Source organism: Chlorocebus sabaeus, chromosome 11 (assembly GCF_047675955.1).
Source record: "Chlorocebus sabaeus isolate Y175 chromosome 11, mChlSab1.0.hap1, whole genome shotgun sequence".
Lineage (NCBI taxonomy): Eukaryota > Metazoa > Chordata > Mammalia > Primates > Cercopithecidae > Chlorocebus > Chlorocebus sabaeus.
In genome coordinates, this window is record NC_132914.1 from 121123154 (window position 1) to 121140292 (window position 17139).

The window sequence follows — 17139 nt, forward strand, 5'->3', positions numbered from 1 at the left end:
AATCTAAATCAAGCCAATAATTTTTGTGACTTAATAGGCAGTCTATAAAATCTAAAGAGTAAGTGTATGTCATTTGTTCCCATTGTTTCTTCATATGTTTCATGTGAGAAAACCAGCTGACAGTGGTTTACTGACTCTAAGTGGGCTGTACTGCGGCCATCTGCATTTCATTCTTTAATTCATTCATTGTTAAATAGTTTATAGAACTATCACGCACGTATGCATGTCTAATGTAGCATGTACATTATTATGACTTACTGATTTGTTGGTTGTGAACTGTGGAGTGTGTGATGTTTAGTTCTCTTTGGTTGAATTAATCCTATAGTTAGGGCTGTGGGGATTTACAGGCACTATGGTGAGAAGTGCCCTGTCTGCTTGATCCATGAAGTCAACACAGAGCAGATGTTCTGCAGGTAAGAAGGATTGAACATTTGTAGTTCAAAGCTTGGTTATTATCCTGGATGACTGAATACGGTCTCCTATACGCCCTTAATTCTGAGATATTTACTTAAATGTCATATATATGAATATAGAATATGCATAAATATGAAATATACATGAAAGTTAGCTTCTTGACGCCCTCCAGAGGCGAAGTTGTGCTTCTAGTTCAGACCTCGTTTGTGCTGTGGCCACGTTTTTGGTGAAATGTGGTTGCTTTGTGTTTAGAAGAAAAGCACTAACAGTGAAGGGAAGCCCAGTGAAGAGTTTGCATGGATTGCATTTTAAATTTTGGCTTGAATTTAAAACATTTAATTCCTCACAGAGGGAACCCAGACTGTTTTCCTCATGCATTTAGTTTGCTTGAACCATGGCTAAAGCCTCTCTTGATTTAGGCTTGGGCTGATGACGAAGTTGTACATCCTGAACCCCAAAGCTGTGAGTGTCATAGAACTCTATGGCATCCTGGACCCAACTACCCGAGACTGGACCGATGGGGTGTTGTCAAACATCTTCAGGGAAATCAACAGGCCAACGGATAAGAAGGAGCGAAAGTGAGTATCTTTGTAGGTAGGAAAGAGCCTGGGTTAGTTAATGTTAATTAGCTCAACATTAAAAACGGTGGCAGGACTATACATTGTAGCTTCATGCTTGGATTTCAGCAGACTTGGAGTTCAATCCTGGAGGCTGTGCTTCGGAAGCGAGTAGTCCAGTCTTAGTGCTTTTTACGTGTGACCTCAGTCTTCTTAGTGATGCAATGTGCTAGGTACTGGGATTGTTCCCAGCTTACCACAGAGGAAACTGAGGCCTAGAAAAGATCAGAAACGTGCCCCAAGGCCAGGGATTTGACCCTGATCTGTGTGACTCTTAAGTCCTCAAACACAGCTGCCATCAAGCTGCCTGGTCACCATGTTCTATGGCAAGGTAAGTCAAAGAAAGGTAGCAAAGTGCCATGGAAAATGCAGGAATGCCCTCCCGAGCCACGGTTTTCCATCTGTAGGCGTGGTTGATGGTGCCCTGATGACATCACCACGTGCCATGGCAAAGGCCAAGTGAGGCCAAGTACAGAAATGCTCTGAGAGTGTGTAAGATAATAAATGCTCTTAGGGTGTGTAAGGTAAAAAGCTTTTAGTTGGTCCTATAATATCTCTTTGTAAACGCAGGAATGGTTCCGATTTTATGTTCTAATCAAATCCCATTAATAATAAATAAAATCCTTAAATAACAAGAGTCCAAAGTCCTGGCTCGTGGCTTTAAAAACAGCTTCTTAGCACTTTTCCCCTGATTCTGGATGAACCCACGATCCCACACTGAGTTCCATCATCTTGTTTTTGGCATTCTTTAATTTTGAGCAGTTCCTCAGGATTCTTTATCTTTTATGACCTTGTTCTGGAGGATTCCAGGCCAACTGTTTTAGAGAATGATCTCAGTTTGGGTTTGTCAGTTGCTTCTTCATAATTAGATTCAGGCTATGGCTCTTTGACAGGAAGGCTGCAGGAACGATGCTGTGTCCTTCGCATCTCATCACGGGCACGTGGTGTTGGTTGCCCTATTATGGGTGGTGTTAATCTTGATTATTGGGTTAAGGTGCCATTTTCCTCTTCGCAGTTGATATGCAAATGTAGGGAGATATCTTATGACTAAGTAAATATCCCATTTCTTATCCAACCTTCACCCACTCACCCAATGGTTTGAGCATCTGTTGATGGTTGCTTGAATCTAGTTGTCATCGTTGTCATCATCATTGTCCTCCTCCTCCTCCTCTTTCTTCTTCTTTCTTCTTCCTTCTCCTCCTCCTTCCTCCTCTTTCCTCCTCCTCCTCCTTCTCCTCCTTCCTTCTCCTTCCTCCTCCCTCCTCCTCCTCCTCCTTCTTCTTCTTCTTCCTCCTCCTCTTCTTCTTCCTCCTGCTTCTTCTTCTTCCTTCTTTCTTCTTCTTCTTTTTTCTTCCTTCCTCCGCCGCCACCGCTGCCTCCTGCTGCTGCTCCTCCTCCTCCTCCTCCTCCTCCTCCTCCTCCTCCTTCTTCTTCTTCTTCTTCTTCTTCTCCTTCTCCTTCTCCTTCTCCTTCTCCTTCTCCTTCTCCTTCTCCTTCTCCTCCTTCTCCTCCTTCTCCTTCTCCTTCTCCTTCTTCGGGGTCATGCTCTGTTGCCCAGGCTAACTGCAGTGACATGATTACTGCTCACTGCAGCCTCGAACTCCCAGGGTCAAGCAATCCTCCCACCTCAGCCTTCCAAGTGACTGGGACTACAGGTGCTTGTCACCATGCCCAGCTAATTTTTGCTTTTTTTGTAGAGACAGAGTCTCCCTGTACTGCCGAGGCTTGTCTTGAACTCCTGGGCTCTGGGGATTCTCCTGCCTCAGTCTCCTACAGTGCTGAGATTACAGGGGTGAGCCACCACGCCTGGCCTTTGAGTCCTCTTATAATGAATATAAATGGAGATTTTCTATAGGGACAACTGGTGAAATTTGAATGTGGATTTTATATTAGATAATAGTATTGTATCAATATTAAATTTCCTGAGTTTGATAATTCTGCTGTGGTTGTGTAAGAGAAGGTGCTTAATGGCCGGGCGCGGTGGCTCAAGCCTGTAATCCCAGCACTTTGGGAGGCCGAGACGGGCGGATCATGAGGTCAGGAGATCGAGACCATCCTGGCTAACACGGTGAAACCCCGTCTCTACTAAAAAATACAAAAAACTAGCCGGGCGAGGTGGCGGGCGCCTGTAGTCCCAGCTACTCGGGAGGCTGAGGCAGGAGAATGGCGTGAACCCGGGAGGTGGAGCAGTGAGCCGAGATCCGGCCACTGCACTCCAGCATGGGCGGCAGAGCGAGACTCCGTCTCAAAAAAAAAAAAAAAAAAAAAAAAAGAGAAGGTGCTTATTCTTAGGAAATACTTGCTTAAGTATTTAAGGGAAGGAGACATTTTATCTGCAATTGACTCTCAAATGATTCAGAGAGAGAGAGAGTAAGAGAGAGCACAAATCTGGTAAAAAACGTAACAGTGGGGGAATCTGACTGAAAGGCATATGGGAGTTCTTCATACTATTTTATTCTTGTAACTCTGTAAGTCTGAAATTATTTAAAAATAAAAAGCTAAAAAGAAAAAAGATATGGGAAGGAAATAAACCAAAATGTTAATGCTGAAAAAAAAAATCCAACTACTTATATCAATGAGTTAAATGGAGGCACTATCAAACCACCATTTCAGCACAGTAGAATAGTGTCTGTCCTGTGGAGATGGGCTTCGCTGCATGAGATGTCACCCAGTATAGCCACAAAATGAAACCATCCCGAAGCTTGAATACCTGAGGCCTTGGAAGTAGACGTGCTGCCAGCACACATGGTGTGTAAACCAGGACTTGTAAACTCAGATTCTCCCAGGGACCCAGCAGGTAGCACAAATGAGTGAAATGGAGCAAATTACATGGTGGTGTTAGCTTACTAGGGCTGCCATAACAAATAACTGGGTGGCTTAAAGCAACCGACATTTATTATCTCACAGTTCTGGAGGCCAAAAGTCTAAAAAGAGGTGTGAGCAGGACTGCACTCCCTCCAAAGGCTCTGGGGCAAATCCTCACCTCTTCTGCTTCTGGTGGTTCCAGGTGTTCCTTGGCTTGTGGCCACATCATTTCAATCTTTGCCTCTGTCTTGGCCTTCCCCTCTGCGTGTCTCATGTCTCCTCCTGCTTTTCTCTTATAAAGGCATTTGTCATTAGATTAGGACTCATCTGCATAAGCCAGAATGATCGCATCTTGAGATCCTTAATTACATCTGCAAAGGCCTTTCTCCAGACAAGGTCACCAGTCACAGCTTCTGGGTGAACACATCTTTTGATGGGGGGTGGGTACCATTTGCCCCACTACACATGGATATCCAAAATACTTTCTTTACTCTTGACTGTACCACAGGAAACCAGGGGTTAAAACCAGTGATCAATAGCAATTGATACTCAGCCTCAGGTGTAAGAGAATGAGGTAGGCGTTGTGGCAGGGGCAGGGACTATGATACTTTCTGTCTCCATGGGCAGCCACTCCTCAGCATCAGCAGATTGTTCCCATGAAGGAATCCAGGTCTGTGTGCTCAGAACTTCCAGTTTGCCCAAGAAGTGAGAAATTCAGATTTTTGTGTGAAGTTCCCTCATTCTTAAATATTGGCAATTAACTCAAACTTTTTTTTTTTTAATTTTGAGACGGAGTCTTGCACTGTTGCCTGGGCGGGAGTGCAGTAGTGCTATCTCAGCTCACTTCAACCTCTGCCTCCTGGGTTCATGTGATTCTCCTGCCTCAGCCTCCTGAGTAGCTGAGATTACAGGCACACACCACTATGCCTGGCTAATTTTTTGTATTTTTAGTAGAGATTGGGTTTCACTATGTTGGCCAGACTGGTCTTGAACTCCTAACCTCGTGATCCACCTACCTTGGCCTCCCAAAGTGCTGGGATTACAGGCTCAAACAATTTTTTATGTGCCATTCAGTTAAACCTGTGGGCCAGCTAGGGTGCTCTGTCTCAGATTCTGGTTAGAAAACCCTGGGAAAAAGACATTCAACATGAATGGGCAGGTTATACCAAGTTCCATAGTTGGAAACTCTCTAGGACCCATACCTCTCCTTTCTTTGGTTGCTGCAGGTATATTTTATTTGATGGTGATGTGGATGCTCTATGGGTGGAAAACATGAATTCTGTGATGGATGACAACAAGTTGTTGACATTGGCCAATGGGGAACGCATCCGGCTCCAAGCACACTGTGCCCTGCTCTTTGAGGCAAGTAGTGATTAAAAGTAAATTTGAACATAAGTCTTTCTTGTAATTAAAAATGTAAATGTTTATTAAAGTAGTAGTAAATATAGACGATTATTTAAAAACAAACAATACATAAGGGTTTATAATGAGTACAACTCTTTGTTCTTTACTCCTCTCATCCCTCTTTATCCCAGAGGTAACTACTTTTACTTTTTATGAATTGTTTCTTCTCATGATTACCCTACTGTCTATAAGTAACCGGCTTAGCATGATATTCTTCCTTTATACATTTTATAGTTTATACATTATCTATCGACTGACTGCTACAAAAGTGAGAATTCATCTCTTATACCACTAACGTCAGAATAGTATATTGCTAAGTTGGTTAACAGTAGATAATGTTTACATTATAATGAAGATAGAAATATTTACTGAAGAACCAACTAATATACTGTGATTACATTTACTTTCTTTTAGAGCCATTTGCTTTGTCTGGAGTTTGTAATTGCCTTTTTTTTTTTTTTTTTTCCTCACACTATTTGCCTTTATCTTAACCTCATTTTTAAAAAAGTTTCTATCATATCAAGTATTCTGTCGAGTCCCTTTATTTCCTGGAGACTATTCTCCAAAGCCCTCTATCTCCTGCTTAGGATATGGACTGCTTGTTTCATAGGTGTGGCCCTGGGACTTGCTTTCACTCTAACTTAGCATTAATGCCATTTCTAACTGCAAAATTGGTGGGTACATGGAATATTTGTACATATTACTATCTGATTAGCTGACTGAACTAAATTTTTTTGTAGAGAGAGCTAGGTTTGTTAATAGTTTCTGGTTTAGCTGTGTACTTATGAAGTTTTATACTGCCTGATCTCAACTATGTTAAAAAAATAATAAAGAAAAAAGATTGACTGGAAAACACTTCAAAACAACATTTGTTTCTAGGTGGTGGGATTTGGATAACTTATTTTCTTCTTTATACTTTTCTATTTTTTGTCAGATACTCTACAACATATTTTCACATTAATTTTATTATAGAAAAACTAAAAAGATGTTACATCAGAAGTATGTAATCTTCTCATCAAAATCCCAGGTGTTCAGTTAAAAACCTCATGAAAGCTGCGTTCATTTTGGTATGATTTGGATTTCATGCAGTTGTAAAAACTTTCCATAAGAGAAGATCCTTAAACATCTAGTTTATCTTGTGTATAGCTGTAGCCATGATTGATTTTCTTTATTTCTCCAGGTTGGAGATTTACAGTATGCCTCCCCTGCAACTGTCTCTCGATGTGGAATGGTTTATGTGGATCCTAAAAACTTGAAATATAGACCTTACTGGGAAAAATGGGTTAATCAAATACCAAACAAGGTGAAGTTTTTTTCTAAAATGAACTTAAAGTTATCAGTATTGATGGCTAGTTGGATAACATAGTCCAGAGGGATGTTTGTAGTCGAAGGTGATGACCTTGTCCTTGACCTGCCTATGTCCCTGAGCACAAATTAAGTGACAACATGGCAGACACACTTATTTGATTTCAGATAATTTATAGCCAGTGGGATAGGTGATGATTGGATTGGTTGGTCTAGACCAGAGGTTGACAAACTTTTTCTGTAAAGGGGTAGATAGTAAATATTTGAGACTTTGTGTGGGCAATATGATTTCTTTCACTACTCAACTCTGCTGTTGTGGCATGAAAACAGCCAGAAATTTGTACACGAATGGGCATGGCTGTGTACCAATAAATCTTTATTTACAAAACAGATGACAGGCCAGAAATGTGTTGTCTTAACAAAAGGCTTCTGTGAAAAGTGCAGAGATGGATGTGACAGTCATGTTCGGGTTGTGGCTCAACCACACCTAGGACACTATGACCACCTTCTCAAAGGAACACAGGTGGTCTGGGTGTATCTCTAGGAGGGCTACTAGGTTGGAGGTGAATGGAAACCAGGACATAATTATGCCAGAGAAGAGCAGAACAAAGGAAGCATGATAGAACCATTTGAGGCACTGTCCTGTGGGAGACAGCTGTCTCAGGACCCGTGCAATCCCTGGTGGTGATTGGTGCCTTGATAGGGAGGGGGCCTTCGCTGCTTTACAGTCTTTGCTGGATGACTGTGGTCACTTGAACTCTAAGGTGATCAGCCTCTTTCCTGTCAAGTGGGAACTGTTATCTTCCCTTCTTCCTCCCCAAGGGCATGGTAGACCCTGTGGCAGCGAAATGAAACACCTCATGATGAGATGAAAGCATATTGTAAAGGACAAATCTCTCTGCTAATATAGGGCATTATTATCCGGGTTTCCTCACCTGCCAGATGTATCATTCATCAGAAGATGTTGCTCAATCCTCTTTGGGCAAGAACAGCTTTCCACTAACTTCCATTTAAATAAACAAACCCTTGAAATGCTTTGGAATGCTGCTTTTTTACAGGTGGAACAATACAATTTGAATAGTCTCTTTGAGAAATATGTGCCCTATCTCATGGATGTGATAGTGGAAGGGATAGTGGATGGAAGACAAACAGAGAAGCTGAAGACAATAGTTCCTCAGACAGACCTCAATATGGTAAGAAACGATCCCTGCTGTTAGCAAAAAGAAATTCTTTCCTAAAGACAGGCTCACAGTAGGGTTTTAAGGGGAGTGAAGATGCCAGACAGGGTAAACAGTAGCATTGTTGGTCAGTGCCAAGGAGGGCGCCATGCTTGCTTTGTGCAAGTCAAGATACTGGGTTCCATCTGTCGGAACCAACGTGATGGGTCATATGCTGCCATCGCTCTGGGACCTGGGATCCCAGGATTTATGACTGGAGTGGACCCTGGGGGTGGACTGTGGGGGTGGACTATGTGAGCTGAACCAGATGTTTTCCTGTGAACCAGGTAACCCAGTTAGCCAAGATGTTGGATGCGTTACTAGAAGGAGAAATAGAAGACCTCGACCTGCTGGAGTGCTACTTCCTGGAGGCTCTATACTGCTCTCTGGGAGCCTCCCTGCTTGAGGATGGAAGGACGAAATTTGACGAATATATCAAACGCCTTGCTTCTTTGTCTACTGTTGACACAGAAGGAGTTTGGGCCAACCCTGGGGAACTGCCAGGTGGGAACCGAGTGTCGCCTGTTTCCCTGCTCTGAGTGCTTTTGGTTAAATTTCTAGAGGAAATGAACAAGCTTTTCCACATTTCTGTCTGTATGAGTTTTCCACGTTGTTTGCTTCTTTAGAGAAACATGCAATGGTCAGAGCACATGATGGAGACCCCAGAAGCAGTTCAAATGCATCGACTGCTGTGGTAGAAGCCCAAGCCCTCTGGATGGTCTTTCTGGATGACAGTCAACTTCTCTTGCCTCAGCGTAGGCACTTGCTTCCTTTGCTCTTTAAACTTCTCACTTACTGCATGACTTTGAGTTTCTTCTCCTGTGGGCTTCCCTATCTGTTTTTTAATTTTTATTTTTAACCACCTCTCTCCATTTCCACCATATAATTCATCTGCTGTATTCCTGAGTATTTGCACAGTAGACAATCAAGAGTGGATTTGTAAATCGTTCAGAGGAAATAATAAAATTAACATTTTATGTTTTTGCACAAAACTGTGCATCTTCAGTGAATCATCCATGATGAAAAAGATGCATTCTCCAAGGTCTACATGCAGTGCTGGGACTCTTCTTTGTCCATCTCTTATTGCTATTTGAGCACGGCTTGAAATATAGATGGCTTTTGAAGTTGTATTTTATACTCCTTACCTGGTGGTCTTTTTAAAGTTTAAAATGAAATGACCTGTAGTCTTTCTAATGGAGAGTCATGGAGCAAATCAAAGATGTTTTACAAGTGCCTGCTTTATTCGATGGGAGTCTGAGTGCACTTTTCCAGAGCTGAAGTCTCCCTTGAGGGAGTGCTTTTCTGCTCCTCTGGCCACGCTGGCTGTGTGCTGCTGCCGCCTACAATTCCCTTACTCGGAGACGATGTTGGCCTGCTTCCCTAGCTTGCCTCCCTCATTTGCCCTCATCTTGGGGGCCTGAATGGCCCAGTGGGCATCCCATTTCCTGACACCTGCTCACAACTCCAGCCCTCCAGGCCCTCGAGCACACCCTTGACGGTGACCTCTGGCACTGTCATGTCTGTGTCACGAATCCTGCTCTCCGCCTACTCTGCCTCTGTGACTCGGGCCACTGTGCTCCTGTTTGGCCTCATGGGGATGGCCACTCTGTTGCCCCAGTGTCTGCTGTCACCTCAAGCACCCATACTTGCCCCTTCCCTGCATCCTCACTTCCTTGGCTGGTGGCCTTCACTTCAGTCACTCTTGCCTGAGACCCCCAAATGCCTTGCCTAATTGTCCTGTTGAATCCCTCTGAGAAAACCCCAAGTCTGTCTTCTCGGCCTCTCTAGGGGCTGACAGGGAGAAGACCATGCAGCCACAAAGACAGATGTCTCCATACATCCCAGTCCCCAGCTGGCACCCTCACTCCTGGCTCCAAAGGAGCGTTGGGCCTTTTCCCCACATCTCCACCCTGCCCGTCGCCTCTCTCTGCAGCTGATCTTTCCTCCTCCTTCCACAGGAACAGCAGCGCCTGTCTGATAGCAATCTCTCCTTCCAGCGGAAAAGCCTGCAGCTCCTGTCTTCAGCTTTCTCCTTTTACAGTGGAAGAGGACACCCCCACTCCGCCCCAGCCAAGGCCAACCCAGTCCCTTCCTCCTCCTCAGGCTCCTCGTTCCATCTGAGTCTCTCTCTCATCTTCAGTCTCCCCCTCTCTACCATCCCGTCAGCTCTTAGACACACTCAAGTAAAGCCTTGCGTGGCCTGGGTGGAGGCGATGGTGATTACCCGGGCACCCGCAGCTTCCATCTCTCCCCTGCCCCACCTGGGTCGCTGCCTTCCCGCGTTGTCCGCTGTTCCTGCACGTCTCCTGCTGCAGCACTTACGGCTCCATACTGAAATGGCCACTTCTTGCCTGCATCTGCTCCCCATCTGTACCTCCAACAACTGCAAGGGTAGGGACCAGGGCTCTCTGCTTCGCTATTATATTTGCAGGGAAGTGTATGTCCAGTGAATGGGAAGTGTTAGTTGAAAATACTCAGAAAGTGCCTGACCAGTGCACAAGTCACGGTAGTGACTGTCCCGTGAATAAGAAGCATAAGCTCCAAATACTTGGTATGTGTCCAGTGATGAGTAGCGTTAGTTCAAGGTACTCGATATTTGTCCAGTAAAGGAGCAGCATTGAAGTACTCACTATGGCCTCCGTGCGGTACACGCAACATTAATTCATTTCAAGCATGTGCCAGAACCGGTTTTACATTTCCATGTGTATGATTGAAGTGAAATCAACCATTATTTCCTGCAGGTCAACTTCCAACCTTGTATGACTTTCATTTTGATGACAGACGGAATCAGTGGGTCCCATGGAGTAAATTAGTTCCAGAGTATATTCACGCCCCCGAGAGGAAATTTATCGACATCCTGGGTAAGTCATAGTCAAATCCTTGTTCCTGGGTTTAGGAGTGTGTGATCCTCACTCTAGGAGGAGGCAGAGAAGATCCTATGGCTTCTCTGGTACTCTAAGTCCCACGCAGAGAGCTGGTAGAGAAGAATTGAAGAGGGTGAGCCATGGGCCCTCCTGGGCATAGATGGTGGCCCCTTTGGTATTTTTGTCAGCTGCTGGCTCTGAGTATCTTCCGTGGCTCTTTCCCCAGCAGGCCGATCCCCACAGGTGGATGAGATGCTGTTTCGCCTCCCCTTGCCTTTCCCTAGGCTCATCTTCAGTCCACAGAGCTGTCTGGGTGGGGACCAAATGGCAAGGAATGAGGCAGTGTTTTATAAAGGGTGCTCACTTGAAAAGCTGTGTGCCATGGGCGTTTATATACTGAGCCACATTTAGAATGCACCCCTCTGGCTATTTAGGTAAAATATGGGCTGAATAATTTCACAAAGCATGTGTCTGACTTTGGTCCATTGAACTTGTAGAGTGGGACGTCCCTGTTTTCTCAGGAGTCCATCAGGATGAAAACATGCCAGTGCAGGCGGGAGCCACATGTGATGCTGTGGTTTCACTGTCTCTTCAGAGGAAGGTGTTGGTCAGGAAGTTAAATCCCGCAGGGGTCTGAGTGATGTCAGTAACAGAGAAGCTGAGTTTTTAATATCCTGAGTATAAGTCAGAATTGCATCTTAAAAACAGCTCGGGTGTTCTAAACGTGGACTGTGGTGAGGATCGCACTGCTGTAGAACTGTGCCAAAGTCAACAAATTATACACTTAAATGGGTGACTGTTTCTGAGGTCATGTCTTGGCCTTTGCTGCTGTTTTTTATGGGATCTGTGGGGTTCTAGGACAATTCCACGTTGCCCCCAGTGCTCACCCTACTGGAGCTACTGAGATGCCCCTGTTGTTAATATCTATTTTAGTTCACACAGTGGATACCACTCGATCTACCTGGATATTGGAACAAATGGTTAAAATTAAGCAACCTGTTATTTTTGTTGGTGAATCTGGCACTTCTAAGACAGCCACTACCCAGAATTTCCTCAAAAATCTGAGTGAAGAAACTAACGTAAGTCATTATTCATATGAGTTATCTATTGCTGTGTAACAAATTACTCCAGCGCATAGCAGCTTCATACAACAAACACTGTGATCTCACAGTTTCTGTGGGTCAAGAATGTGGGAGTGGCTTACCTGAGGGTTTCTAGCTCAGGCTCTCATGGGATTGCAGTCAAGCTGTTGGCCAGGGCTGTAGACATCTGGAGGCCTGGCTAGAGCTGGAGGATCTTCATCTGAGATCCTCATCTGAGATGGCTGAAGGCTGGAGGCCTCCATTCCTCACCCTGGGGCCCTCTCCACGGATGGCTTGGGTGTGCTCAACAAAACTTTTCAAGTGTTTCCTTTCCTTCCTCCAGCCAGTTACATGTCCAATTTGTAGGGGGTTGGATATGTACCCAGCATGGAGTTTGCGGGGTGCACAGGACAAGTGAAGTGAACAAGCTGTGAAGATCTGTTCTGTAGGGATTCGCAGGCAGTGGTAGGATAAACATGGAGATGTGCACAGGGAGCGTGGCGGGGTTTACAGCCAGGGGACCTACGGGTTTGTGGAGTCAGGCACTAGGATGCCGCATTTGGGAGCCTCCGTCACAACACCCCTCCCCCAGGACTCTGCAGCTGGTGCTCATCAGCCTGGCCAGGTGCACCTGAACGCAGTCGCTTTAGCAGGGCACACATTCAGCTTCAACACGTTCAGCTCGTGTGCACCTGCACTTTGGGTGCCCTGCATGGAGAGGGTTATGGAAGGCAGAGGTTCATTCTCAAAGTATGGTCCCCAGACTGGCCGCCTCAGCATCACTGGAAACTTGTTTAAAAGATCCCAGAGGCCGGGCGTGGTGCCTGTAATCCCAGCACTTTGGGAGGCTGAGGCAGGTGGATCACGAGGTCAGGAGATTGAGACCATCCTGGGTAACACAGTGAAACCCTGTCTCTACTAAAAATGCAGAAAAATTAGCCAGGCATGGTGGCGGGCACCTGTAGTCCCAGCTACTCGGGAGGCTGAGGCAGGAGAATGGCCTCATTCTCCTGGGAGGCGGAGCTTGCAGTGAGCCAAGATCGCACCACTGGACTCCAGCCTGGGTGACAGAGCGAGACTCTGTCTCGAAAAAAAAAAAAAGAAGATCCCAGACCACCAGGCATGGTGGTTTGTGCCTGGTAGTCCCAGCTACTCAAGAGGCTGATGAAGGATCACCTGAGGCTGGGAATTCACGGCTGCAGTGAGCTATGATCGCACATCACTGCACTCCAGCCTGGGCAACAGAGCAAGACCCTATCTCCTAAAAATAAAAAAAAAAAAAAAATGCACCCTGATCTACCAAATTGGAAACTCTGGGAAATGGAGCCTAGCAAGGTGTGTGGCACATGCCCTGCAGGTGGAGCTGATGCATAATTAGTTAAGTGTGAGAACCACTACTCAAGGAGCTCTCGCCAGCCTAAGCATGGCAGGAGGGCTGAGGACACATGCATGAGCATCCAGGGGGCTTCCCTCACCCTTACCACCAGCAGTTAGTCCCAAAGCCTGAACCACTTGTTCGTGCTCTCTTTGACCTGTTTCGATACAGCCAGCATGATAGTAATTTATGTTTGAATATTGTCATATTGAAAATACTGTTGGATATTGCATCTCATACGATGCAATTACTCTATGAAGTAGTCCAAAAAGATGTCATTACAATCGTCTTACAAGTGAGAAGAACAAGGCTCTGAAAGGTTGAATGACTTTTTGGAAGTCGCCTTGCTAGAACTGTGCAGAAACAAGACCCTCAGTCTACTTTCTTCTATGTCACATTGTCCCCAAGGCTCACATGTGACAATTCGCTATTGACTCATACAATCTGCTGAAAGGAAAGAGGAACTCTTGCTTTAGCACTTAGAAAATAATGAAGCACAGACTCACACTGGGTTATTAAAAAGTTAGTTCAGAAATAGTTGCTAGCTTGTGTGCAAATGTTGACTGCTGCTACCCTGAAGAAAAGGCTGGCTTTTCACATCATCTCTTTCTGCTTCAGATTGTGTTAATGGTCAACTTCTCCTCCCGCACCACGTCCATGGATATCCAAAGAAATTTAGAAGCAAATGTGGAAAAGCGAACCAAAGATACTTACGGCCCGCCCATGGGAAAACGCCTGCTGGTGTTCATGGATGACATGAATATGCCAAGGGTAGTTAGACGCTCAAGCAGGTGGAGGGATGGGTCAAGACAGTGCTTGTGTTTGCATGGGTGTCTGTGTGTTAGAAGTGAGTATGAGAACGTTGATATTTACCTCTGTGCAATGTCTGCAGAGTGCAGGCTGCAGGGAGCCAGCCTAGGGCAGAATGTGCCTGGGATGCTGTTCTTACACAGAGGGACCTTGCCCTGACTGATCACATTCCCTAGTTTCTTAGAGGAGGGAAGCAGGTAGCCGGCAGCCTGTGAACTAAAATCAGTATGTATTTGAGGAAGTAGTTTCTAAAGGAGCTCTTCTTTAAATTAATAATACTGATGTTGGCCCCGTGTACACGGGAGGCATCAGGGCAGATGCTTCCCAAGAATTCCGCTGGACTTTTCGAGGAAGAAAAACTTTGGCTGCCTTATGAGTATGTTTCTGGGGTCAGAGCCTGAGAAGCACAAAGTTTTCTTAGCATACTAGAATTAAAATTTACATTATTTCATAGAACCATTTTTTTTCCTGAAAGTCTATTTCCAGAAGGACTGTATGCAAAGCCAGAATCAATCCATCCATCCATCCATCCATCCATCCATCCATCCATCCATCCATCCATATGTTCTTTCTTCTATCAGTCTATTCTTCCCTTTATCCATCCATGTGTCTGTTTTTTCATCCACCTATCTGTTATTTACCTACCTATCTGTTCATCCATCCAACCATCCATCTGTCCATTCACTCATATATTTATTAATCTATCCATCTACTCTTCTCTTTGCTTATCTGTCTGTTTTTCCATCTAGCTGTCCATTTATCCATCTACCCGTCTGTTCATTCACCTGTCCCTCCATCCATCCATCCATCCATATCCATCCATCCATCCATCCATCCATCTCCATCCATCCATCCATCCATCCATTCATCCATCCATCCATCCATCCATCTCCATCCATCCATCCATCCATCCATCCATCTCCATCCATCCATCCATCTCCATCCATCCATCCATCCATCCATCCATCCATCCATCTATCCATCCATCCATCTATCCATCTGTCCATCTATTCAATGGATGGGCCAATCTGTCTGTCATTATCAGTGTATGAATTAATTACCCAATGTCTTTGCTTATGTTAAATGAAGAAAGGGACAAATGCTTGGCTTAAGGCTTGATGCTTTGTAAGCCCCTGAGTTGAAACAGGTGAAACCAAGAGAAGCAGAAGTGTCGATGTGTGGACAGGCATATCACACCCCCGGGTGGGACTGCACTGTTGACTTCTTGTCTGTCCATCTGTCCATCTGCCCATCCATCCATTTGTCCATTCGTCTGTCCATCCATCCTCCCATCCATCCATCTATCCATCTGTTCATTAATTGAATTAACATATATTTATTCAGCTCTTCCTATGAGACTGGTGCTGTGTAGTGAACACCTGTGCAGTTCCTGCCCTCGTGAAGCTGTAGTATCGTAAGGGTGACAAACTTCAAAACACACAATCACAGATGGATATATACAGTTGCAACCTTTGAGAAGCCCTGTGGAACTGAAACCGAGGTGCCCTGGAGAGTGACGGGAGAAATGAGCTTGAGTTAGGATGGTCAGCCAAGGCCTCTCTGACTCCCGCTTTGCGATACTACTATTCTCTTTTCTTTTTTATAAAAATCAAGGTGGATGAATACGGCACGCAGCAGCCAATTGCCTTGCTGAAGCTGCTGTTGGAAAAAGGCTATTTATATGACCGTGGGAAGGAGCTGAACTGTAAAAGCATTCGAGACCTTGGCTTTATCGCTGCAATGGGAAAAGCCGGAGGAGGCCGCAATGAAGTTGACCCGAGATTTATTTCACTATTCAGTGTCTTCAACGTGCCGTTTCCTTCAGAGGAGTCTCTGCATTTAATTTATTCCTCCATCCTGAAAGGCCATACCTCGGTAACTTGATTTTAATTAGAAGTCTAAATCGGAAGACCTTGTGTTGGGAGGAAACATACGCAGGGCTGACTTACCCATTAGGCACAGCAGGGTCAAAGCCTAGGGCCCTCAGTACTTTCAAGGGCCTATGAAAATGTTTTAATTTCTTTCAAAATCAGAAGAAAAAAATCCTCTTTATACAATGTCATTATAAAATGTAATTGTAATGTGTTTTTATGGAGGAAGGGGTCCATGGAGGCAAAAGTGCCTTGGGCTCGTGGGAGTCCTGATGTGGCCCTGAGGTGCTCATGCCACAGTGAGTGACAGCGAAGAATCAACTAGCAGGCTGAGGCCCTGGAGTCAGTCCCCTTCTGCTCTGGGATCAGGTCCCTTGAACTCTCCTAACCTCGTTCTCATTTGGAGCGGGGAGATCATGACGGTCCCCACCTCACTGGGTTTTGGGAGGATGAAAGGAGAGAAAATGTGTGTAAAGGGTGCCTAGTGCACACTGCCTAGTGCATACATAGCAGTTTCTCATTAGTTGCTAGTTACTGCTGTTATTATTATGGTTTACTTGGCTCCTCCAAATGGAACCCATTCATTTAAACAACTCTCTTCTGATCTGGTGTTTCCCTGCTAAAGCGGGGTCTGCACACTTGGAGGCTCCAGGGGCCAGGTGGGTAAGATAAAGGTGTGGAGTGGCCAGGCATGACCAGTAGGAACTGTGAGCATCTGGCCCGTTCGTGCCCTACCTGAAGGCATTTGCTTTCAAAACTGTGAGGTCTGTGCTAGTCAAAACTCCCACTGAGGGTTGGTTGGGGGCTTTGGTTTCACATCATGTTGACTTGTTAGTGTGAAAATCTAGAGCAATACAAACAAATCAGGCCAGGTGCAATGAGTGGCTCAGGCCTGTAATCCCAGCACTCTGGGAGGTTGAGGCAGGTGGATCATTTGAGGTCAGGAGTTCAAGACCAGCTTGGTCAACATGGCAGAACCCCATCTCTACTAAAAATACAAAAATTAGCTGGGTGTGGTGGTGGGCACCTGTTGTCCCAGCTACTTGGGAGGATGAGGCAGGAGAATTGTTTGAACCTGGGAGGTGAAGGCTTCAGTGAGCCAAGATTGTGCCATTGCACTCCAGCATGGGCAACAGAGTCTCAATCTAAAATAAATAAATAAAATAATAAAAAAAAGTAAAGATAAAAAATAAGTAGTAAAAATCACATAATGGCTGGGCATGGTGGCTCACACCTGTATCCCAGCACTTTGGGAGGGTGAGGAGAGCGGATCACTTGATCCCAGCAGTTTGAGACCAGCCTGGGCAATGTGGTGAAACCCTGCCTCTACAAAAAATACTAAACAATTAGCCAAGTATGGTGGGGTCCTGTAGTC

At 45.1% G+C, this 17139-nt stretch overlaps 1 protein-coding gene across 1 annotated transcript in view; it reads left to right on the forward strand.

The window, feature by feature from the left end:
* DNAH10 (dynein axonemal heavy chain 10) overlaps positions 1-17139 on the forward strand; it is a 175620-nt gene that overhangs the window by 100056 nt on the left and 58425 nt on the right. Inside the window, exons 39-47 of the mRNA XM_008005149.3 lie at positions 834-992; positions 5063-5198; positions 6421-6543; positions 7604-7738; positions 8050-8266; positions 10504-10623; positions 11560-11705; positions 13702-13854; positions 15508-15768. Coding sequence (XP_008003340.3) covers positions 834-992; positions 5063-5198; positions 6421-6543; positions 7604-7738; positions 8050-8266; positions 10504-10623; positions 11560-11705; positions 13702-13854; positions 15508-15768 — 1450 coding nt within the window. The remainder of the gene's footprint in view (positions 1-833; positions 993-5062; positions 5199-6420; positions 6544-7603; positions 7739-8049; positions 8267-10503; positions 10624-11559; positions 11706-13701; positions 13855-15507; positions 15769-17139) is intronic.